Source organism: Pristiophorus japonicus, chromosome 12, assembly GCF_044704955.1.
Source record: "Pristiophorus japonicus isolate sPriJap1 chromosome 12, sPriJap1.hap1, whole genome shotgun sequence".
NCBI classification, from domain to species: domain Eukaryota; kingdom Metazoa; phylum Chordata; class Chondrichthyes; family Pristiophoridae; genus Pristiophorus; species Pristiophorus japonicus.
Genome location: NC_091988.1, coordinates 89,001,471 through 89,025,232, shown reverse-complemented (window position 1 = coordinate 89,025,232; position 23,762 = coordinate 89,001,471). Strand labels below are relative to the sequence as shown.

At 44.2% G+C, this 23,762-nt stretch overlaps 2 protein-coding genes across 2 annotated transcripts in view; both read left to right on the top strand.

The window, feature by feature from the left end:
* Positions 1-9,457, top strand: part of itpr1b (inositol 1,4,5-trisphosphate receptor, type 1b) — a 593,020-nt gene extending 583,563 nt beyond the window's left edge. The window contains exon 57 of the mRNA XM_070894815.1: positions 8,633-9,457. Coding sequence (XP_070750916.1) covers positions 8,633-8,719 — 87 coding nt within the window. The 3' untranslated portion in view covers positions 8,720-9,457. The remainder of the gene's footprint in view (positions 1-8,632) is intronic.
* An 8,463-nt stretch (positions 9,458-17,920) lies between these two features.
* On the top strand, positions 17,921-22,233 carry bhlhe40 (basic helix-loop-helix family, member e40). The gene is made up of 5 exons (XM_070895730.1): positions 17,921-18,206; positions 18,322-18,388; positions 18,548-18,655; positions 19,430-19,553; positions 20,287-22,233. The coding sequence occupies exons 1-5, from the start codon at positions 18,130-18,132 to the stop codon at positions 21,126-21,128; spliced, it is 1,218 nt and encodes a 405-aa protein (XP_070751831.1). The 5' UTR covers positions 17,921-18,129; the 3' UTR covers positions 21,129-22,233.
* The last annotated feature ends 1,529 nt before the right edge of the window (positions 22,234-23,762 follow it).

Genomic DNA, 23,762 nt, shown 5'->3' with positions numbered 1-23,762 from the left:
TTGACAGACATGGTTCCCAAGCTGTGTGAATCCCGTGGCCTTGCTGGGAAATTTAAAAAGTAGGGCTCTTAAGTACCTCATAATGATCTCCATTGGGTCCGCTGCCGCTGCAGGTCGGGTTGGCTCCAGGATGATAGATTCGCCTGTGGGAAAGGCCCGTGGGAGCGAGATGCGAGCGGGTTCCCGATCCGCTGCCAAAAAAATACAAGTTTCCCACCCATCCTACCACCACGGAAAATTCAGCCCAAACATTAAATTCCAGTGTCCAGCTTCAGCTCCAGGTCAGACAGAGATTTGGGTACATAGGTTGAGGCCGGGCAACAAAGCAATTCAACATGATAGTGGCAATTGTGTCCTGCTCTGCATTCAACTCGTTGCAGGCCAGACACCAGACTCCCAAAGCAAGCGCTCGACTCGGAATTCCTACACAGCAAACGAGAGCCCTAGGTGAGCAGAGGAAATGGTTCAAGGACACCCTCAAAGCCTCCCTGATAAAGTGCAACATCCCCACCAACACCTGGGAGTCCCCTGGCCAAAGACTGCCCTAAGTGGTGGAAGAGCATCCGGGAGGGCACTGAGCACCTCAAGTCTCATCGCCAAGAGCATGCAGAAAACAAGCGGAGGCAGCGGAAGGAGCATGCGGCAAACCAGACTCTCCACCTACCCTTTCCTCCAACGACTGTCCCACCTGCAACAGAGACTGTAATTCCCGAATTGGACTGTTCAGTCACCTGAGAACTCACTTTTGGAGTGGAAGCATGTCTTCCTCGATTTCGAAGGATTGCCTATGATGATGATGCATTCAACTGAGAAGGCTGGGGAAGTAGTATCGGAAACCTCTGACATGCTCATTACCTCCTTAGACCAAAGCCATATAACTATCTAACTTTAATGCCTATCAAAGGAAAAACTCATCACTAATTTGTCAGTTGAGGCAGTCTCCTTGCATTGACTGATACTCAACGGAGACTGGGGGGGCCGAAATTGCCCCTTTCCTTAAGGCCTGTTACCACCACAATGGTCACTGATAGCCCAATTGCCCGTCTGAGGTTTTCTGGCAGTGCCCCGATCTCCCCCTCTTTTCCCCCCCCCCCCACCGCTGCTGACCAGTGTTAAGCACGTCATCACCATGCGAACCGCCAATCTACCCACCCCCCCCCCCCCGACAGCGACATTCCCCTCTGAAAATCTTCAGCCCGCCCGGCGGTGCCAAAACCTGTTCTTTCCCGGTGGTTCAGTGAGGCTGTGGCCTTCTGCAACGGCGATGCGGCTTCCCTTAAAGGGCAGGGCACACTGCTGCTGGCGCCATGTTTTTTTTGTCAGCCAACTGCTGTGTCGGCCCGACAGTTATACCCCCGGGTTCAGCGGCTGGCATCCCCTGTTGGGTGCCAGGCCACAGGCCTGGCCAATACTCTCCGGAAGTTGGCCGAAGTTTTTAAATCGTGAAGGCTCTCCCCTTCACTCGGTGCTGTGATGATGTCATCGCGGCAGTCACTCCGCACTGCCCCCAACTTCCGCCCCTCAGGTGTTGCCACCACCGCGTTTCCGCCCCTCTCGTGTAGTCACCGCCCCCATTAAGAGCGACTTCCGGATCCGAATAAGAAGCAACAAAGAGCGGAATTTCACTCGAGGCGACCTCAACCATAGCTGCGGTAAAAACCATTGAAACAAGGTGCGTGTGCCCTGTTTCGGGCGGGGGGCAATTTCTACCCCCAGGATTCATGACTAGAGTGTGCTGTGGCAGCTGGCAGCATTGTAGTCAGCACACTGTAGTTCGGGCCATTAGCTCAACGATGATTGGTTCCAAATAGCGGTGACCATTACTCCTCTACCAGAGTTAGGAGCGTCTTGAGCTGTCACAACCTAGGGACATGTTGCTGACCACATGGGTCTGCACCACCTTTTCGTATCTTTGGCCATAAGATTAGCCTTAAGAAGGGACTCTCTTATTGTCTAACCATAGAATTGACAACAAGCAAACAGGCACCAATACTTGTTCCAATGAACAAATCATTCACTAGTTCTTTCTAGGCTTGGTGCTCTCTACAAAGTCTAATCACCAGATAACAATGCCAACTGTACCCCAGCATCACATATTCCATAACTCCCTATAAATACAAGAAATTGGTCACAGCACCAATTCCTCAGAAACAATATTAAAAAGTCGGTCTTGGCTGTATGCTGAAGTGGATTTTCTAAATGACAACAGTGACTACACTTCGAAGATACTCCATTGGCTGTAAAGCGCTATGGGATGTCCTGAGGCAGTGAAAGAAAGGTGCTCTATAAATGCAAATCTGGTTTTCTTTTTCTTTCTAAGCCACTTTTGAAATGAAGACTTCTTCCAACCTATGTATGTGAGATTAGCAGAAATCAGTGCCATAATTACACTTGTACCTAATGCCAACAGATACAGTTCTCCTGCCAATGCACAAAATCTAAAGCAAACTACTGGCAACCTATAGCTAGTGCCCTAGAGAAAGTGGTGTGGACTGCAGCCCAAGAAATCCAACTTGGCAAGCGTTTGCATTCCAGAATTTCCAGGCTCCAGGTTCAGATCAAATTTACTGAACATTCCTTTCTCAGAATTGCTGGGGACCGACCTGAAATTTCAAGAAACGCTTGTAAGATCTACAATCAAATCTCCTAGAATGGTTTCAAAGGCAGTCCACACTAGCCGAGTTCATATAGTTTGATCTTGTTAGAGGAAATAAACTTCCTCTTGAGGTGGAGGATCAGCTTCACTCTGGTTTCAAAATAATGGTAGGTTGAAAAGTTTGCTACAGGCCATAAGGACGCATACTTGCACTTGGGGATTTGAGAAAACCACAAAAGAGACTTGAAGCTCACTGTCGAAAGATAGATTGGCAAAACAGTGTCCTTCCATTCAACCTTTTCTTAGCACTCAAAGTTTTCATAAGGTCTATGTTTCTATGTTCTATGGTAATTTCCAACACTGGTAGCCTTTCTCAAACTGTGGGGTAACTGCATCTCTCCACTATCTCCCATCAGAAACAGCTTTTCAGACGTTGCAAATATCTCATTCTGGTCCGTGCAAGGTCTGTTAGTGAGGTTGTTCCATCATGTTATTCCAAGAAGGATTCATAACACAGCTGGTACAGGATTAAGGTTTCACAATGTCAGATTTCAAGTCACTCTGGGCTGCTTGTTCCTCATGCAACCTTCTCCCATCCCAAAAAGTAATAATTCAGATAAAAGCACTGTAAGTAGATCTTAACATCAAGGGGTGGAAATTCGATACCACCCATTTTGAGGCGCTAATGGCGACAGAGCGGTAAATTGTGCGCCGGGAAATGGTTTGCGTCTGCAGCCGCAAAATTCAGCAGCTGGGCCCTGCGTGTGGAGCAGAGCGCTAAGGGAGGCGTTCCACACCTCTTTTAGGGCCGGCTGAGCAACTGAAAATCCGGAGCTAAGCAGCCGGCCTCGGATCTCCCTAGGAAAGGCTTCCGTGGGAAAAAAAAATTGGCAAAAAACCCAGCAAAAACATTCCCAATACATTACTGATGCCACGTCAACATAAATCGCAAAAATTAAAAAACAATCACTTAACTCAGGTATTAATTCCTTCCCTCACTGCAGCCGCAACAGCTCGGACCGCCCGCTTACCCAGGCGGTCCCACTAGGGGGCGCTCCCTATGAGGCGCTTTAGGTCCCCCAGGAAACAAATTTCAACAGTGTCGCAACCGGGAGCATTGCACACCGGCCCGCCTCTCCCGGGCGGTACTACTCCGCGCCTCCACAAAACCGACACCGAATGTCCCGGCGGGGCACTGGGGCTCACCTAGTGCTCGTTTGCTCCATGTGTTTGAAGGGGTTTGTACGTTAAAATATTTTGTTTTAACGTGAAACACATTAAAAGCAGCTAAACCAAACTGCGAGAGAGTTTGGCAGTTATGTCATGTTCATTTTTCACCAGCATAACCCGCTGGATCTGATGCTGCATTGCTGGCTCTAAAACGCTAACTTAGCTCGAAATCAGCCAAGATGGTCTTGAGAATAAATGCAGATTTCTTCCATGTCTCATCTTGGTACTGATTGCTCCCTTCCTTCTTGGCTCATAAACATACTTGAGCTGCCAACGACGTGGCAAGATCTATTGGTTCTTCCAGGAACTGCCTCCATTTAAAAAGGAAATGATGTATGGACCAGCGTATCCCTATAGGTAAGGTGCATGATATGGCACAATATTTCTCTTCTGACCACAGAGCCAAACAGTGCAGGTTTTCTTTTCTAACTTCAGTTAGGAAAGAAAAGTTGGCATCCAGAAAATCTTTCACACTTCAATGGATATGATTCATCTATCAGAGCTACAATAATTGCATAATTGTTCCTTCTGTCTTCATTTATCTCCCGTATTTATTGTATAAATTGGCAAGTTCACTGTTGGCTCACGTGGCAGTTGTTGAAATCTCATGATGGGGAAAATCAGTGAGGGAGAAACCGCTGGCATCCAGGTTTATGAAAGGTACTCGGTAGCAACAACAGTTGCATTCATATAGTGCCTTTAGCAGAGTAAAACATCCCAAGGCCATTCACAGGAGTGTTATCAGACAGCATTTTGATACCGAGCCACATAAGGAGATAATACGGCAGGTGGGTAGGTTCTAAAGTGCCTCCTGAAGGAGCAGAGAGATTTAGGTAAATACATTTTAACACCAGACCATTCCTTTCTAAAATATGAATATTGCTTTGCCCTAGCTGATATCTCCACCTCCATAACATCGCCCGTCTCCGCCCTTGCCTCAGCTCATCCGCTACTGAAGCCCTCATCCGTGCCTTTGTTACCTTTAGACTTGACTATTCCATTGTACTCCTGGCTGGCCTCCAACATATTGTACCCTACGTAAACACAGAGGTGATCCAAAATTCGGCTGTCCGTGTCCTATCTCACACCAAGTCTTGCTCACCCGTTACCCCTGTGCTCGCTGATCTACATTGGCTTTCCGGTTAAGTAACGCCTCGATTTCAAAATTCTCATCCATGTTTTCAAATCCCTCCATGGCCTCGCTCCTCCCTATCTCTGTAATCTCCTCCAGCCCCACAACCCTCCCCCGAGATGTCTGCGCTCCTCTAATTCTGCCTTCTTGAGCATCCCTCATTATAATCGCTCAACCATTGGTGACTGTGCCTTCTGTTGCCAAGGCCCCAAGCTCTGGAACTCCCTGCCTAAACCACTCCACCTCTCTCCCTCTCTTTCCTCCTTCAAGGTACTCTTTAAAACCTACCTCTTTGACCAAGTTTTTGGTCACCTGCGCTAATTTCTACTTATGCGGCTCGGTGTCAATTTTTTAAAAATCTCATAATACTCCTGTGAAGCGCCTTGGGATGTTTTACTACATTACGATGGATTGCGATTCAATGATCCTTTTGATTTACTACACACCATGCACATAGCACACTAGCTGTGGGGCAGCATTAAATGTACTATATAAAATAATTAAATAGTAAAAAGTTTTTTTTGCATACGTTTAGAGGAAGTATAAATGATCTGTGCCGAATGCCCAGTTCTTGATCATATGATTGGAGTGCAGAAAACATTGCTCATTTTAAATATTGTCATATTTAATATTTTTAATGTTTCTAAATGCTGCCACTAGGTACATGTATTTTATTGTGAAGTGATACCAGAACGGTTAGCAGTCCTTTCAGACACACTCAAATGGGTTCCTTTCACAGTGAAACCGGCTCCTGCACCAGCTTTCACTGACCATAAAGTTTCCGGGCGTAATTGCTGGGCAGTTGGTAGCCAATTATCCCAACTCTGTGGCAGAAATGAGTATTTTCCTGTCAGTGCGGATCATCTGTCAGTGATGGCATACCTCGACAGATTGCAAGTTCAGGATTTAGCGCATCCGCTGAAATCTCGAACTTGCGATCAATGTCAGAGGCGATATAACAGCATACACTGAGTATTACCGTCATACCTACCGCAAAATCTGCCCCGTTGATTTCTTTCATAGATCTCAGTATTTCACCTTTCATTGGTTCATGTGCTGGCGTTTGACCCATTTCATTTTGGACAGTGGACAGAGGACAGTCAATGTGCCTACATCTGAAGTTCACGCCTGAAATTATATCCTTTGTATCAGGAAATTACAGTGCTCGGGTTTTATCTTCAACCACGCGCCCCTTTAAAGGAAACATTGCTTTGTTGATATTTAGAGTCGGGCATTGCATGTCCGATAGAAGCAAGGGCATCCACCGATCTAAATGGTTTGTTTTCTTTGATAAAACATTAGGTGAGCTGTATGTGCAATGCAATCTGGATAAATTGGGCATAGAGAACTTGGCCTTGATTTTCCCCCTCCCCCACACCTGACCGTAAGTTAGGATTTTCACAAGTGCCCAACTTGATCTCGGCGGAAAACCGCCCATATTTCCAGATTCAGCTCCTTTAAGTGGCCTGGGTGAGCCAACAGACAGAACTACTGCCCGAGAATCGGTGCTCGCTGCAAATTGAAGGAGGAAAGTTGTACACTGCCCCAGGCCCTAACCTGTAGCAGCACAAATTCACAACGAACCAACTTGCATTTATATAGCGCCTTTCAGGACGTCCCAAAGCACCTTGCAGCCAATGAAGTACTTTTGGAATGTAGTCACTGTTGTTATGTAGGAAATGCAGCAGCCAATTTGCGCACAGCAAGCCCCCACAAACAGCAATGTGATAATGACCAGATGGTCTGTCTTAATGATGCAGGTTGAGGGTTAAATATTGGCCAGAACAATGATGTTTTGTCCTGCTGACTGTTGCCACAAAGACCCCCAGATGGCCTCCACCTCCACAGTTCAGTCCAGCTGTACCAAAAGATTAAACTATTTAATTACCTGAGATATGTAACCAGTTGCTGACTGGCCTTTTACAGACCTTCAATCGGAAGGTTCTGGTCCCCAAACTCCCATTGGCCAGCTTGTTCAGGGCAGGTGTCTGGTTGGGGGAATCCCTGTGAAATGACATGGGAGACATTATGACATCACTTCCATATCATTTACATACAATTTAAATGTTTCTGTCTATGAACTGGGGTAGACCATTCAGCCCCTCAAGCCTGTTCTGCCATTCAGTTCGATCATGGTGATCCGCACCTCGACTCCATTTACCCTTTTGCTCCATATCCCTCGAGACCCTTACCTGACAAAAATCTATCTATTGGGGGACGAGCGTTTCAGATTTCTGCTGTGTGCAAAAAGTGCTTCCAGATTTTGCTCCTGAATGACCTAGCTTTAATTTTATGACCCCTTGTTCTTGACTTCCCCCGCCAGAATAGTTTCTCCATATCTACCCAATCAAATCCTTTTAACATTATAAAAACCTCGATGCTGGGAATATGCCAGGAAATATGCATGAAGTGCAAATTGGGTAGGGACTTAACATTACTGGTCTCCACTCCTTTTTGCTTTCCCTTCTCAACACCCCAGCGACTGGCTCACAGCTCACTCGGTGGTCAGAGACTGGCTCCGAGCTGGTCAGGAATCACCGGGAAAAGGAAAGCTTATTTTGTTTGCATAGACAGGGCCAGGGTGATGGACAACAACCTACAGTGAGCCTCCCCTGACAGTCTGCCTGGACATGTCGTTTTAGAAGCATTGTAGATTGGATGTAGCAACTCGATTATCAGAGTTTTGAGACTGTTCCGTTCCGAGAAGACTTCTACACTGAGTCAGAAAGTCCCAATTTCTTCTTTTCTGTGCTATGTATGTGAAGGTTGAACAAATGAGAGAAAATTTGAGTTTAGTTATCACAGATAAAAACTTCTTCATTCACTGATTCCAACCTCCACATACAAAGGTCCCATTCTACATGCCATTTGGTTGTCTCTATCTGACCAGACTTGAACCTGCAGCTCCCCTTTAATGTATGCTTGATTTTCTTTTTCTATTGTATTAATTGAATACGGCCCCCCCCGCCCCACTTCCATTGCTGTCTTCTTTCAAAAGTCTTGGGCACACTTACACAAAGTGTGAAGTTATGTGATATGAGGGAAGACCACCTAACATTTATGGCACCAACTTCTAAAAAGAGACAATGGTTCCCCTCATTGACTGCCTGCTAATTTGGATGCGGTGTGTGAACTATTTACAGAATGAGGAAGAGTGTCCCTATTAACAGACCGCCTCTGTGGGGTAATGTACACAGCTGCATCTGCTGTACTGTGAAAAAGCTCAGGATATGTACAAACCTATAATAGCGCATATAGAAATCCTGCAAAAAAATGTAAATTGCTTGTTTCTAATGCATTATAATTAAGCAGCTGTTTGCAATGCTGTTTTTTTAGATTATAATAATTTGCCTTGCTGCAGTGTACAATTATAACCTGCAATAACATATGTCTGTTTATTCACACTGCTACTGGGTAATGTGGATCACACGAGTAGGAATAGAAGCCTCTCCCTACTTAAAGTCATCTATTTGAACTGGCCAGATCCAACTGATGTGGGGAGGCTGGATGAGCGCTCCATTATCAGATGATCTGCCAATGTAAACTCTTATGAAATTATCTGACTCAAATCCTCCAAGCTACTTTAATATGTTGCGTTTCTGAGAATATACATTTCTCAAGAACGGAGCTGTATATTAATGGAACTTTTTGTGTGTGTGTTTTTTTTCCGAAAGATGACTGAACAAAGGAAGCAGAAGCAGCGAATCGGCCTCCTTGGGCATCCTCCGCACATGAACATTAACCCACAGCAACCTGCCTGAATGAGGTGACAGCACTTTGGATCGAAATAGATGGGGCTCAGGACCTTTCACCCAACTACTGAACCATTCTAAGTCATCAACATGTTTACTTGTGTGCACCATAGGAATAAATGACACTTCTTAGTCTTGCCATTTCTTGCTACTATACCTAGATCCCTAAGGAACTGTTTTCTGTCACACTCGTTGGCATATTCTGCTTCCATTGCTGCCAAAGAAGGAATCCCAAGTGTTCTTTAAAGGTCTCTATTTGGAAGCAACAGGGTTGTATAATAAAAAAAAAGCACATTTGAAGAGCCGACTGTCAAGATGAGTAGGGCAGAGGTTTTTGTATGTACAGAAAAAATAGTTGTGTAACCAGTATTTAATGTCCTATTTTTGTAAGTTGACTGTGCAATATGACTAATGAATATGCAAATACTCTATATAACTTTGCATTTGTAGATGAGCACTGAAATGTACTACCTGTGAAGAGCCACATTGTCTTTTGCTAAATGAATATCCACCTGTTTATTTTCTTTGAAGCTGAAAAAGGATGAATGGAAAACTTTTTGTATATTTGCTGCCTTAGTTTAGTTTTGTATAAGTACCTCAGTTTACAGATGGCAGACAAGTCAGTGACCAAGACAGTAGTGTTAATGACTGAAAATATACACAAGCACTAATATTATACAAGTCAAGCGTGGTATTGACAGTTGTAAGATGCATAAGAAAAGCTATTTAATAAATATATAAAGCTGCTTTGGTGTGAGTTCTTTGATGTTTTTTCTGGTATTGCAGTATTTATTACCTATTAATAATGGAACTTTATATTAGTGGAATGTTGTGATGGCAAGTTGTTAACCATGAAAATATGATCGTTCCAAATGAGCTAGTGCAATGGGTTAACATATTCTCTTTTCACACCTGGATTAAGTCACCTGGCCCAGATATGGGAGGTATCTGCGGTTGCTGATGGAAGCTAGGATGGAGATGTACAAGCTCTGACCACATTCTTTCAAACCTCCTTGGATATTGGAGTGGTGCCAGAGGACTGGAGGATTGCAAATGTTACAACCCTGTTCAAAAACGGTGATGGTGATTAAACCTGATAACTACATGCCAATCAGTCTAACATCAGTGGCGGGAAAACTACTCGCGACAATGTTCCTGTTGGAGGTCCCACGCTTGCGGGCTTCGCAAGGGGAAAAACTGCGTAGCCTGTTAAAGGGGCTGCACACTCCCCCAAAAATGAAAGGAACATTACTAGAGACTATTCGCAAAGACACAATGAATTCTCACTTGGAGAAGCATGGGTTAATAAAGGACAGCCAGTATGGATTTTCTAAAGGCAAGTTACGTCTGCCTAACCAGATTGAGTTTTTTTGATGCAGTAATAGAGGGTTGATGAAGGTTGAGCAGTAGATATTGTGAACATATGGACTTTCAAAAGGCATTTGATAAAGTGCCTTCTATTTTTCGAATAACAGACTTATTTGAAAAAGAGAAGCAGATAGTACTAAAGGGACATTGGTAACTTGGGTACGCAATTGGCTAAGAGATAGGATGTTGCAAAGCACTTTACAGACATTAAATACTTTTGAAGCTATAAATATAGGGAAACACGGCAGCCAATTTGCACACAGCAAGGTCCTACAAACAGCAATGAGATACTGACCAGATAATTTGCTTTAGTGCTGTTGGTTGAGGGATAAATATCGGCCAGGACACCACCTCTGCACTTCTTCAAAATTGTGCAATGAGTACTCTTACATCCGCCTGAGAGGGCAGCCAGGCCCTCAGTTTAACATCTCATCCAAAGGATGGCACCTGACAGTGCAGCACTCCTTCAGCCTAGATTATGTGCTCAAGTGGGACTTGAACCCACAACCTTCTGACTCCGAGGCACGAATGCTACCACTGAGCCAAGGCTGAAATGCTGAAAATCTGAAACAAAAGCAGAAAAGTCTGGAGGCAAATAATAGGTCAGGCAGCGTCTGTCGACAAGACACAAGGCAATTGACATTTCACTTTCAGCCCAGATTTTGTGCTCGACGCTGGAGTGAGACCCATGACCTCCTGACTCTGAGTAAATGTACTGAACTGCATGAAATAGCCAATACACTTAATACATTTCAAGCAGTGTATTTGTAAATGACGCCTATGGTAATGATAGATGATTGGCACTATTTGCCCGATATAGGTGGCTATCCATGATAAGTGTGGACGGTGTAAGTGGTGGCAACTGTATAGGTATGTGATGGAAAAGGTAGGGAGGGCACAAGCCACAGTTGCAGCCAATGTTTTTTTATATATTATATTTTGCTCCTCAGATTAGGTCTATTAATTGGCCTGGATCTCAGACTTCTAGTTGAAGAAAGATATGGGCGAATTGAAAGTCAGGCAGAAATCATTTATAAAATGTATCTTTGATTCAACCCGGTTTATATTGGAATCCAGTATATTTTTCGACAAAGTATATCAGGTACAACATACCTAGAAGTCCGGTAAAGGCAATAAATCAGTTGAGAGGTTCAAATCTGTTATTTTTTAGTAATAGGTTTCAACTGAACTTATCTATTTCCAATAATTGGATATATAACAATGTTGAGCACAGGTCTATCACATCTCGGTGTCTACACTGACCATGGCTGATCATGCATTTCAGTACCCCATTCCTGCTTTCTCTCCATACCCCTTGATCCCTTTAGCTGTGAGGGTAAAGCATTCGAAGGCGCTTCACAGGAGTGTAATCATACAGAATTTGACACTGAGCCACGTAAAGAGATACTGGGACAGGTGACCAAAAGCTTGGTCAAAGAGGTAGGATTTAAGGAGCGACTTAAAGGAGGAGAGGAAGAGAGGTTTAGGGAGGGAATTCCAGAGCTTAGGATCTAGGCAGTTGAAGGCACGGCCGCCAATAGTGGGGCAAAGGAAATCAAGGACTAGGAAACACAGCTTCAAACTAGAGAAGGGTACTTTTAGAACAGATATGAAGACATTCTTCTTCACACGAAGAATGGGCAATGTGTGGAATTAACTTCCAAATGGAGTAAGTGGATGCAAAAACCATGGAACCATTTAATAAACAATTTAATGGTACAATGGGAGAGGTGTGTTACGATCTTCCAAGATGGATGAATCAAATGGGACGAATCTGTTGTTATCTTGTGACCTATATTCAAGGGGTTGGTTGTGCATCCGTCACATATTCCTTTATGTAAGTGTGATAGGTGAAAAGGGAAACATTGTTTGTGGGTGAGGAAAATATATCTGCTGAATTAATTTTAAGGCTGTGAGCCACATCCAGAGGTTAGAATTACTGTCTGGTGACCATTGCTGGAAGTGAGTAGTGTGGATGTCAGTTGAAGGCAAGATTTGGACGCCCTTCCTCCAGCGGACAAGGTCATAGGTGAAAATGGTCACTTGAATGAGGTACTGGGGCATGACTGTGGAACTTTACCTCAGTACAGGTTGCTGCCTTCAGAAGAAAAGGGGTAAGGAGAGAAAACAGATGGAAAAGGAATATTTCAGCAATTTTTAATTATGGCACACTTCTTTTAAGTTGTTGGGTACTTATTTCCCCCTTTTGTATTTAAAGTTCCAGAGCTGATACCTCGTCGTATAACTACAGAATATTTAGTGTCTGTGAAATCAGTACGTTTTTAACAGGATAAATCTGCAGTCAATTGCTGGGACATTGCAGTGTGAGTATATAGTTTAACTAGTTAACATTCAGACATGCAAATAAGAAACTGGATGAAGCAAATAAGCAGCTTGACTGTTGGTTGACTGTTGGCAAATAAGAAACTAAAGTCATTACAGAGGAACTGAAAAAAATTAAACATTTAAATTATTGGGAGATTTTATGCTCTTCCCCACCTCCTCCCTTCGACCCCCCCCCCCCCCCCCCATGATCAACTTCAGTCTCATAAGACCTTTTTATATCGATTTCATCGAAGGTGATGGCAGGTGTGCCCCAGGGTTGGGAGAGGAGCATTGGCCAGTGTTTCCACACCTGTTCACAGACCAGCAATACCTGCTGGGACCGCTTGTGGTGCATGACATTGGGCTATTTTGCACAAAATAATACAGATGAAAGAAAGAACTTGCATTTATATATAACGACTTTCATAACATCAGGATGTCTCGGGAGTGCTTTACAGCCAATTAAGTATTTTTGAAATGCAACCAATTTACACACAGCAAGGTCCCACAAACAGCAATGACCATATAATACGTTTTAGTGATGTTAGTTGAGGGATACATGTTGGCCAGGACCCAGGAGAACTCTGCTCTTCTTCAAATACTGCCATTTACGTCCACCTGAGAGGGCAGACGGGGCCTCGGTTTAACATCTCATTGTGAATTTTAAAAGTTCTTAATTGGCTGTGAAGCACTTTGGGTCGTCCTGTGGTCATGAAAGGGGTTTAACTGGACCAGCCGCAACAGCATCAGAGGCTGGGTATTCTGTGGTGAGCGACTCACCTGACTCCCCAAAGCCTTTCCACCATCTACAAGGCACAAATCAGGAGTGTGATGGAATACTCTCCACTTGCCTAGATGAGTGCAGCTCCAACAACACTATAGAAGCTCGACACCATCCAGGAAAAAGCAGTCCGCTTGATTGGCACCCCACCCACCACCTTAAACATTCATTTGCACCACCGTGGCTGCAGTGTGTACCATCTACAAGATGCACTGCAGCAACTCGCCAAGGCTTCTTCGGCAGCACCTCCCAAACCCACAACCTCTACCATTTAGAAGGACAAGGGCAGCAGGCACATAGGAACACCACCACCTTCAAGTTACATTCCATCCTGACTTGGAAATTGCCGTTCCTTCATCGTCACTGGCCCGAAATCCTGGCACCCCCTTCCTAACAGCACTGTGGGAGTACCTTCACCACACGGACTGCAGCGGTTCAAGAAGGCGGCTCACCACCTTCTCCAGGGCAATTAGGAGTGGGCAATAAATGCTGGTCTTGTCAGCAACACCCACAACCCAGAATGAATAAAAAATAGTGCAAGTCTTTCTAGTCACAGCAGAAGGGTGCAATTATTCAAAAGGAAATTTATCTACCAGTTAATAAGTAACTCCAATTTTTGATATGTTGATGTGCACCTGCCGCGTGGCTGGGAAGTGTGACTCTCACATGGTGACGGTGTGCTTTACATTGAGAGGAGAGGCGGGTCTACCATGGCCTTAGATGCTCCGTGCGTTGCACGTGTTGACTGCACAGGCAGAAGCGGAGACGCTTCACTCACACCGAGTGTCGATTTGAGGCCCTTTAGAATGGGAGGCGTCTGTGTTTGCTGCTGGGTCTGGGTTCGATGTACTGCAATAAAGGCACCGTGGGCATTCTCAACGCATTGCCAAAAGTGTTTTGACAATCGGTGCATTATATATGTGCATTATAAATACGGTGAATCTAATGGGACCCGGGCAAACCGAGTTCCCGTGAAAGTGGTGGGCAGGTCCCAGTCCGCAGGTGCTGCATGTGATCTGGTGACAAAAAAGAGGAACTCTCCGCACCTTTGTCCGCTTGGGCAGAAAGCTCTCACGTAAAATTGCGTGCCGACGAAAAAAGATTGATGCGGGGGAATTTATGGGGCGGGAGGCAGATTTGGACGCACGATTGCAAGAGATGAGTGCGTGTGTCTTGGCCAGTCGAGCCTGGGAATAGTTCAGCGTTTTTACTTTTCTGTGGCCAGACTGTGACACGTTTGCAGTTGCTGGAAATCCCCGAGAAAATCCTGTCCATTGAGTTTCAAAAACGAAATACCCAGAACCACCAGAGCAAGTTTGAGCTTGTGAAAACAGGACTGGGTAGCTAGCAAGTGCGTGGTTAGGGGCGAGTGGACCAGCGAGTGAGGGATAGGATTAAGCAACAGTTTGTAACATAGCCATCCCCAAATCAACTAAACACATAAGGCAAGTCGGATGAGACATTAAACCGAGGCCCCGTCTGCCCTCTCAAGTGGACATAAAAAAATCCCATGGCACTATTTCGAAGAAGAGCATAGAAACATAGAAAATAGGTGCAGGAGCAGGCCATTCAGCCCTTCTAGCAGGAGAGTTATCTCCGGTGTCCTGGCCAATATTTGTCCCACAATCAACATAACAAGTACAGCTTATAAGGTCATTATCACATTGCTGTTTGTGGGAGCTTGCTGTGCGTTTCCCACATTACAACAGTGACTAAACTTTAAAAAAAAGAACTTCATTGGATGTAAAGCGCTTTGAGATGTCCGGTGGTTATGAAAGGCGCTATATAAATGCACGTCTTTCTATTTTGGATGAAGCACCCTTCCCGTGTGTTGGTGCCTTTTGCAAATGACCTTTTATTAAAGGGGGGAATGAGGAGATTTTTTAACACAGCGATTTATGATGATCTGGAAAGCACTGCCTGAAAGGTCGGTGGAAACAGATTGAATAGTAACTTTTCAAAAAGGAATTGGATAAATACTTGAAAAGGAGACATGTGCAGGCATATGTGGAAAGAGCAGTGAGTGGGACTGATTGGATAGCTCTTTCAAAGAGCTGGGACAGGCACGATGGGCCGAATGGCCTCTTTCTGTGCGGTATCATTCTATGACCCCTTTAATTGTCACTTTGCTCCAGTTCCACATGCTGGTATTTTCTGCCGCCGACCTACCCAGTTATACGGCGGGTCGCCATGCCAAGCCAATCCACCAGGATTCTCCTGGAGTCTTCAGGAATTAAAGATTAATCTCCCGCACACAGTTCCAAACAACCCAGGATCATAGGATCATTTTTTTTTAATCATTTGCTTTGAACATTTTCCTTTACTAATTGTTAAAATATTGGAGATGAGAAAAAGTGCTGGGCGAGGCAGTTCTCGACAGGAGGTCATGGGAATAGGTCCAGTCAGAATTGGAAATCCTAGTTAGGCGATTGCTGACGGATTTTTTTTTAACGTGGATAAAATTCGTTAAGTAACTACCGCACGAAATTGCAGTGGCCGAAAACCTGCTGCTGTTGGTCCCTGGACGAGATGTTGTCCCGACGTTGAGGAAATTCGCGTCTCCGCCCGCCTGGACTAATGGCGAACACCCTAGCCAGCTCTTTCCCTTTTCATAATAGTCTATTGCAGGAACGTGGGCTTCACATAAATTCAACTGCGAATGACCCCCACCGCTATGGGAATCTTAAGCAGGGAGAGATACGAAATGCTAAATACCTACTGTAATCCTGCTAAAACACTGGCCATCATTTTTGTCGCATACGTCTGTCCAAAAAACAAACAAACGCCTGTTCTTGAATCTCTTCAAATAGAATATCGCCCCTCTCCTTATATATATATATGGTAAGGCAATTATTAGACCCTGTACATCTTCCATTGAAAATCTCCCTTTTGGAAATATTCCCCAAGAAAGAGAATTATTTCAAGAATTTTTAATGAGGGTCTTCGGTAAATTGATCCTATATTCTTCCCTAAAAATATTCTGCGCCTACTGTGTAACTTTGTCTTTAACTCGGAAACCTGCCCTAAAAAAGCAGTTGAATGGTAATGACAGCAGTAAGGGGGGCGGAAACTAACAGTGGGAAACGAAGGGTGGAAATGGCGCCGTGACACCCTCATTTCGGCGTAGGATTGTAATTTTATATATATATAAATGTTCTCTTGCTAATCCTCTCTTCATTTCTCGCTATTATTATTATATTGGGAGGGGGAGGTTGTGAAATTGCAGCCCGTGTTGTTGAGGTGGTGCGGGAGGTGTCCCTATGTGAGTGCTGTGTTCAAAGTCCGCTGTCACGTTCATGTGCCCAAGCTCAGACTGTCAGACTGTCTGTCTGTGTGTGAGCGGTGTCGCGGGGACCTCACGTTACCTCGCACGCCGGCAGGCGGGGCCAAGCGGAGCAAGCCAGCTGAGCAGCCAACCGTGCACGAAGCGAACACCCCGAAAACCCAACACACACACACACACCCCAACTATTCACTCCACACAACACACACACACCCCGACACCCCAACTATTCACTCCACACAACACACACACACAATCCCAACCTAGCCCTGCGCAACACTAGGCTCATTTTAAAGAGGGTACTTTCCCGCATGAAGTGTGGAGTTGCGAGTTTCTAGAGAGGAATAAATGCATTTATGTCCCGCTAATCCCCTAAAGTAAGAGTGAACAGCCTCTGCCTGCCCCTGTGGGAGGGGGAGCTCTGCCACATGTGAGGCCAGAACCTCTCTCTCTCTCGGTGTTTCCTCGCAATGACCTCTGCTTTGCTGCAGTCCGCGTTGCTTTGCCCTGCCCTAGGACCCGCCGCCTGGGTCTGACTGAATGTCGTGTTGGTTTCTCACGTTTCCCGCGGCGCAGAGGTTGTCAGATCGATGACCCTGCGGCCAAACGGACTGCAACTGCTCAGCCTGACATCTGCAGACCCTTCCGAGCCCCGGTGCCTGTGCAATGAGCCCAGAGCACGGGGTTCATTCTCCGGCCCCACGCTCTGCGCCCATGCAGTGGACGCCCTTCAAAGCTGCACGGCGAATTAAAGCCTTCACTCATTAGTTAGCCCCGCAGAAGTGGAATAAACTGCTAACGGCAAAAAACGGGCCGATCGGCAAACGTATTTCCCAATCGGACTTCGGCACCGAGTCATGTATTCGTTGTTGAAAATTGAATGTAAAATGAAAGCGTCGTTTTTTTTTGAATGCGCTTGGAGGCATTTGGCAACTTTTTACCCGCATTCCCGTTCCATCAAAGAGAGAGGCCAGCCGCTCCGTGCAGCGTGCACGGGCAGTGGCCGGCCTGTGTTTGGCAAAGGGAGACTGGGGGATTATGGTCTGGCTTCCCTTCACATTTTCCAATGGGAAAACATGACCTCCCTTCCCACCCCCACCCAAAAAAAGTCGGATGATCTACTACAATACCCAGAGAGAGCTGGGCCATCCACATAGACCCCCACCTCTGGGATTATGGTCAATTCAAAAACTTATCGATTGCCAATCAATCACTTCCTAGCGTCACATCCTCGGGGCACGGCGACCCGTATGAAGAAATTTCGATATGTATTTAAAAAAATATATATAAATGTGAGGCATCAAACTAATGAATCGTCCCTATCCTGATTGATTTTAATTTCCCATCTCATGCCCCCCCCCCCCCGTCTTGTTTTGGAGAGGCAGATTAGAAAGAGCGAGAAATGTGAACAGCCTTCTGTACACGTGAGTCTCATGTGACTGGAGCTCTTTTTTTTACTGTAAGAGCAAAGACGTGCCTGGAGTCACAGGGTTTAACACGTAGCCCTGTACACCCACACGTTTGTTAAAGGCAAGCAAGTGTGGTGCAGCAAACTCGGGGCTGATCAGTCAGTACAGAGACCGAGACAGACAGACAGACAGACAGCGAGAGGAATAGCAAAGGAGAACCCCATCCGGCGGCAGCAGCAGCAACATTACTGAAATGGAAAGAATCACGACTGCCCAGCCTCCTCCTTGTATGCCGAAAATCCCAACTTTTGAAAACAACGAGATGCAAGGGTATGCTTCCGAATTTAAATTTTTTTTGATATCATAAACTGAGTTTTTTTTTAATTTTAGAAAAAAAATCACCGCCTGAGTTTCATTCTTATTTTTGCCATTTTTTCCCCCTCAGAATGGAATTCTCTCACATGTTTGTTTATAAAGCTAAGAGGGGACTAAAGAGAAGCGACGACAACAAGGTAACGTGTCCCTTTATCCTCTATATGTGGGCATTGCTCTGGCTGGATTGTAATTATACAGGCTTTCTTAATTGTGGTATAGCAAAATGACCCTTGTTAAATGTAGCTGTACCCAAAACATAACCATTGTTGACCCACTCCTATTTTAATTTTTTTTAGGAAACATATAAATTGCCACACCGACTGATAGAAAAGAAAAGACGTGATAGGATTAATGAATGCATAGCACAGTTAAAGGACATGCTCCCTGAACATCTCAAACTGACGGTAAAAGAGGCTGAAATTAAACGTGTTTTGGCATAACTGGTTCAGTGTTAAAGGCGCCGTCTGTCTGCCTTTCAGTTTTTTTTGTGTGGGGAAAAAAAACCTTGTTTATGTAAACCTGAATTGTCCGGGGTGGTTTTGCTTTCGAGTAAAACCAAAGCTCCAAACGCATTTGGAGAGGGGGAAGGTTTAGAATCCGATTTGAATAATTAAACAAATAAGCAGAATTTGATTGATTTAATAATTGAAGCAAATCGTCTGGGTTGGGGGTAGAGGATGACATTGTTTGTTTTACATAACATACACGCCTGGGATTTCCGAGTTCCTTTCTGCAATGCTGCTCCTTGGCAGCACCTGTTCAATGATTCTATTAAAATGGTTCCAGGAAATGTTTCTAGATGTTGAGGTGCAGCATTTTGCTAACATATTCTGTTCAGTAAACTCGCACTGGTATGGTACATTCAACATTTAAAATCAATGCGGATGGAGATATTTAACGATTAGATACTATTAGTTTAGTTAGTGGGGGTTTTAACGTTTAGATACTATTAGTTTAGTTATATGGGGATTTAATGGTTGCGTACTCCTTAATTATATGTAATTCAGTAATTGAACATTTGGAAATACTTGCTGGATGTGAGATACAAGTTGATCTTGGAGTGGAGTAAAGAAGCTTGCCCTCAGTCTGTCTTTAAATCTGTTTTTGTGGGATGCCACGTCATTGACCCCCTGTAAGTGAAGCATCCCTTGTTAATAATATACGCATCTTCATTTCAGACTTTGGGGCATTTGGAAAAAGCTGTCGTACTTGAGCTTACCTTGAAGCACGTGAAGGCATTAACCGGCCTCATTGAACAGCAGCAACAAAAAATATTAGCCCTGCAGAATGGTTTACAAATCGGTGAGTGCAGTATCCAGACACAGAAAGCAACAAGAAATACTGTTTGGATTTTATCCTTTTTTTAATATATGTAAATAAAATGAAATACCTAGATTGCTCTGAGTTTATTTATGCTCTCATAGCTTTAATTACAAATGCTTTTACATTTTCTATAATAACATTAGCAGATTTGTGCATTCTGGTTTGGTTTTATGGTTTCGAACCTTAATTTCAAGCCTTGCAACTTGTTGTCATAGTGACAGTCCAAAATGGTGGTCGGAATGCAGCTGATTTTATTTACTTTCAACTGTACAGACATTCAAATGTTCCAGAACAGGTTATTTTAAGACCTTTGAGCTGTTCCAAAAATCTATTTTTTTATTAATAAAGGACAGTGGGAACTTTAACTTCCTCCATGTACTAGAATCCAAACTGGCTGCTGATTGTAAACTCTAATCTGCAAACCAAAAATGGTAGCCGCAGCACTTTCTAAATTACTCCAGGACACACCTGGAGTACATACATTGAAATGGAAAAATACTTCACCATAATTGCCGATTAATCATTTTACTTCTAAGAGAAGTAAAGGGTTATGGTGAGCAGGCTGGGAAGTGGAGCTGAGCCCAAGATCTTATTAAATGGCGGAGCAGGCTCCACATGCCAAATGGCCTACTCCTGCTCCTATTTCTTATGTTCTTATGGAAGGGCTTTTATGTAGGTCAGCTGTTTTAATGAAGGCTTCTTTACTTCTCAGGTGAACCGACAGCTAAGGCATCTGAGTCCAGCCATGAAATGTTTCAGTCTGGCTTCCAGATGTGTGCCAAAGAGGTGCTGCAATACCTGGCAAAGCATGAGAATCTGAGAGAGGTGAAGTCCGCACACTTGATAAATCACCTTCAGAAGATGGGAGCGGAGATCCACACCGGGGGATATATTAACGGGATAGGGCAAACGTCTGCTCGGTTCCCGGAAGGAGATTTCAGATCAAAACCCTTGAGCGGGGCTGAAGGGCCCGGCAAAAACTGTGTGCCCGTGATCCAGAGGACTTGTCCGGCCAGCAGCGAGCAGAGCGGTAGCGATACTGACACCGATAGCGGGTATGGCGGCGAACCCGACAAAAGTGACTCCAAGCACGACCTGGAGAGTCCCGAGAGAGAAAACGAGCTGAAACACCCTCTGGTGGAAAGGATCGTCTCCATTAAACAAGAATACGAGGAGCCGCCTGTCAAGAAGGCTCGGATGGAGCTGTCCGAGGAAGATATCCGTATTGCTCATGGGGAGCTGGCTGGGGGCAGCTTCCTCAGTCATCACCCGCCGCCTCTGTGCCTGCCTTTCTACCTGCTACCCCCCTCGGCAGCTGCTGCGTACATGCCCATGCTGGAGAAATGCTGGTACCCGACTTCCATGCCAGTCTTGTACCCTGGGATTCCCACATCGGCCGCACTGACCGGCCTGATGAGCCCCGATAAACTCTCTCCTCTCTTGATTCCTCAAAGGGGGGTGTCGCCGGGCTCCATCTCTCCAACAATGGACACATCTGCTCTGATCCAAGCCCTGAAACAAGTCCCACCCCTGTGTGTGGAAACCAAAGACTGATTGATTTACTTTCATAAAAGAAACTTTGACTGATCTTGTGTGTTTACATGAAAAATAAAATCTCAATTTAAAACTAGTTTGGAAATGACGTAACCCCAGAATGGCTAGTGTTTACATTTAGATTTGACGCCATTTTCCAACGGTTGTAGCCTAAGCTCGTGTAAACAGGCTGTCGAGACCATAATTCATTCACAGTTAAAATAGGAAAGGGCAGCAGATTGCTTCAGATGTGAAGCCTTTGCTTAAAATGGCTTTAAAGTGCAATGGATTTTAAAAAAACAACATTTTATCTTAACCGTTCTTATTTTCCAGCTGAAAGAAACCTCCAAAGTTTTCATATAGTTTCAGAAGTGTAAACGCACTGTCTGTGAAATGAATGTAAATGATGAAATTATAGATGCTGCTTAAGCTTTCTGCTGTAATAATAGCCAAGGAACTGACTTGTGCCCTTCCTATAGCACTGATATGCTGCTAAAAGACCCCACCCAGTCTAAAAGCACCAAATATTAAATGTAACTGCTTCTGTATATACCTGTATTTTTGCAGGATTGATAAAAGTCAGTAGTAACTATCCTTGCAGGCTCTTAAAGGGGATGTTGAGTGAAATGGTGACCATACGTATGAGCGAGTGATGTATGAAGTGGTATTTTAAATCTGTCAGCATGCCGTTTGAGGGAAGTGTACGAATTTGCTGTAAATTTTGATGTGATATGTGTGAATGGTGACAGGTCGAGGTTTTGAGAATGCTAAAGTCACTACTGGATAGCCTCTTTAACGCACAGTGCTTTGACAACTTGTGTTTAAAAAAAAAATGATGAATTTTTTTTCTTTTGCCATTCATAAAAGATGTTGCCTTTCGGGTTCTGACATCTGGTATAGGTCTGCTGATAAACGCTTGTATTTGTGTAAATACTGGAATGCAGAAAATATGAGAAGGTTGAATGTAATGTTTTGAAAAAAAGATGAAGATTAGTTTTGTATAGGGAGAGGTACACAGACTATTTTTGGAAACTTACAGCAGATGGAATATTGTACATATTTTGTTTATACATAAATGTTACTATTCGTTTAAAAATATGATTAATAAAATATTTTTCCTGTGGAATTGTGTATGTACAATTAAGATGTTGTAACCGCTAATGTTTGCTGGTCGATTAAGCAAATGGCTAGTAAACAGTTTCATCAAACACTCTTAATCATTTAGCCATGTTGGTTAATATATTTTCAGCCAGTAGATCATTTTAAAAATGTAGCCAAGCAACTAATGTTCTTGAAGATCTATTCAAAACGACTGCAGAATCTCAGTATGCCTGGAGCTAATGTTTCCATTTTTGTCATAGACCACATTCTATCTCATTGCATAATCATGTACTATAAAAGGCCAGCTGACACATAATTCAATTTGATGTGCATAAATTCTTTTCCGTTTTTAAGTATATATGTAAGAGATGATTCTGTGCTGTGGAAACCAGGCCGCGTATATCACTGCATTGTCATCTTCAGCCTCTTTGAAAAATGTCAGGGACACTGGCACAATGCAGTTTCACATAATTCTGCTTGATGTGCCTACAAAGAGGAACGAGCATTGAAGCGGGTACAAGGAGGGGTAACTGGAATGGGATTGGGACTCAGAGCATTGAGCATTGGGGAGTCCATTTTCTCTATTCTATCACACATATATTAAAACACTTCCTTTTCCCTCGGAGGTCCAGGTTTGAAATGTACTTTTGAGAAGGAATTGACCAATATTTTCATGGCTCAATAAATTAAGTTGGGGCAGCCCATTTCTATTTCCCTGTAGCCACGAGTAGGGGTATGGCTCTAGTTTCGCGTCAAGTTTTGTAATCTGTTCTGAGAAACCAGAAACAAAGAGAAAAGGAACTCTGCACTGGTGATGATCAGAAAGTTCTTCAAAGGTGATGGTTAAAGTCACTTTCAAGCCAATTACAGCAAGATATAAAACACCATTGTGAATGATTCATACTGTGTGAACCCTGAGCTGGAACTTCAACCCCTCTTCACTTCAGGAATTGTAACTACTTATTAGAATAATCCAAAGGGCCATTGCAGTAGAACCCGAACTACAACAATAACTTGCATTTATATAGCTACTTTAACGTAGTAAAGCGTCCTAAAGCGAGACCAACTCGGAAACATTGGTTCAAATTGTAACTTGTTAACTAGTATTGAAATCTAACATGAGGAGTTGTGATTGATAATGGATCAAAATTTAAAGACGTGATTTACTTGTATACTCTGTATGTATAGAATCTGTAATATATGGAAGCTCTTAAAAATGACCCGAGGAATCCTTATTGGAGGGGGTGGTGGTCCTTGTAGCTCTGGGACTAAAGACCCTCGGATCCCATTCAAGAGTAGGGAGTTTTTGTCTGCCAGTCCCCACGATAGGCAGACCCAGACCTCACCAGCTGTTGGCACGGCTGATAGAATAGGTGCGTCAGAATAGCAAAAAGTCCTTTTAACAGGTGAAGGAGAGGGTGAGGAGATATAGACTTAAGCCCGTCCCACAAAGTACACTGCCGGGCAGCCAATAAACAAACATGTAACAGCTGTTAAATCCGTGGCCCAGAGTATTCCAACAAGACCCAAAGGAAAGGCAGAGAATACGCCACA

Coding starts and splice junctions, on each gene's coding strand:
- bhlhe40 (XM_070895730.1), top strand. CDS start 18,130: ATGGAAAGAATCACGACTGCCCAGCCTCCTCCTTGTATGCCGAAAATC. Junction 18,207..18,321: donor GAAAACAACGAGATGCAAGG/GTATGCTTCCGA, acceptor TTTCCCCCTCAG/AATGGAATTCTCTCACATGT. Junction 19,554..20,286: donor GCAGAATGGTTTACAAATCG/GTGAGTGCAGTA, acceptor TTTACTTCTCAG/GTGAACCGACAGCTAAGGCA.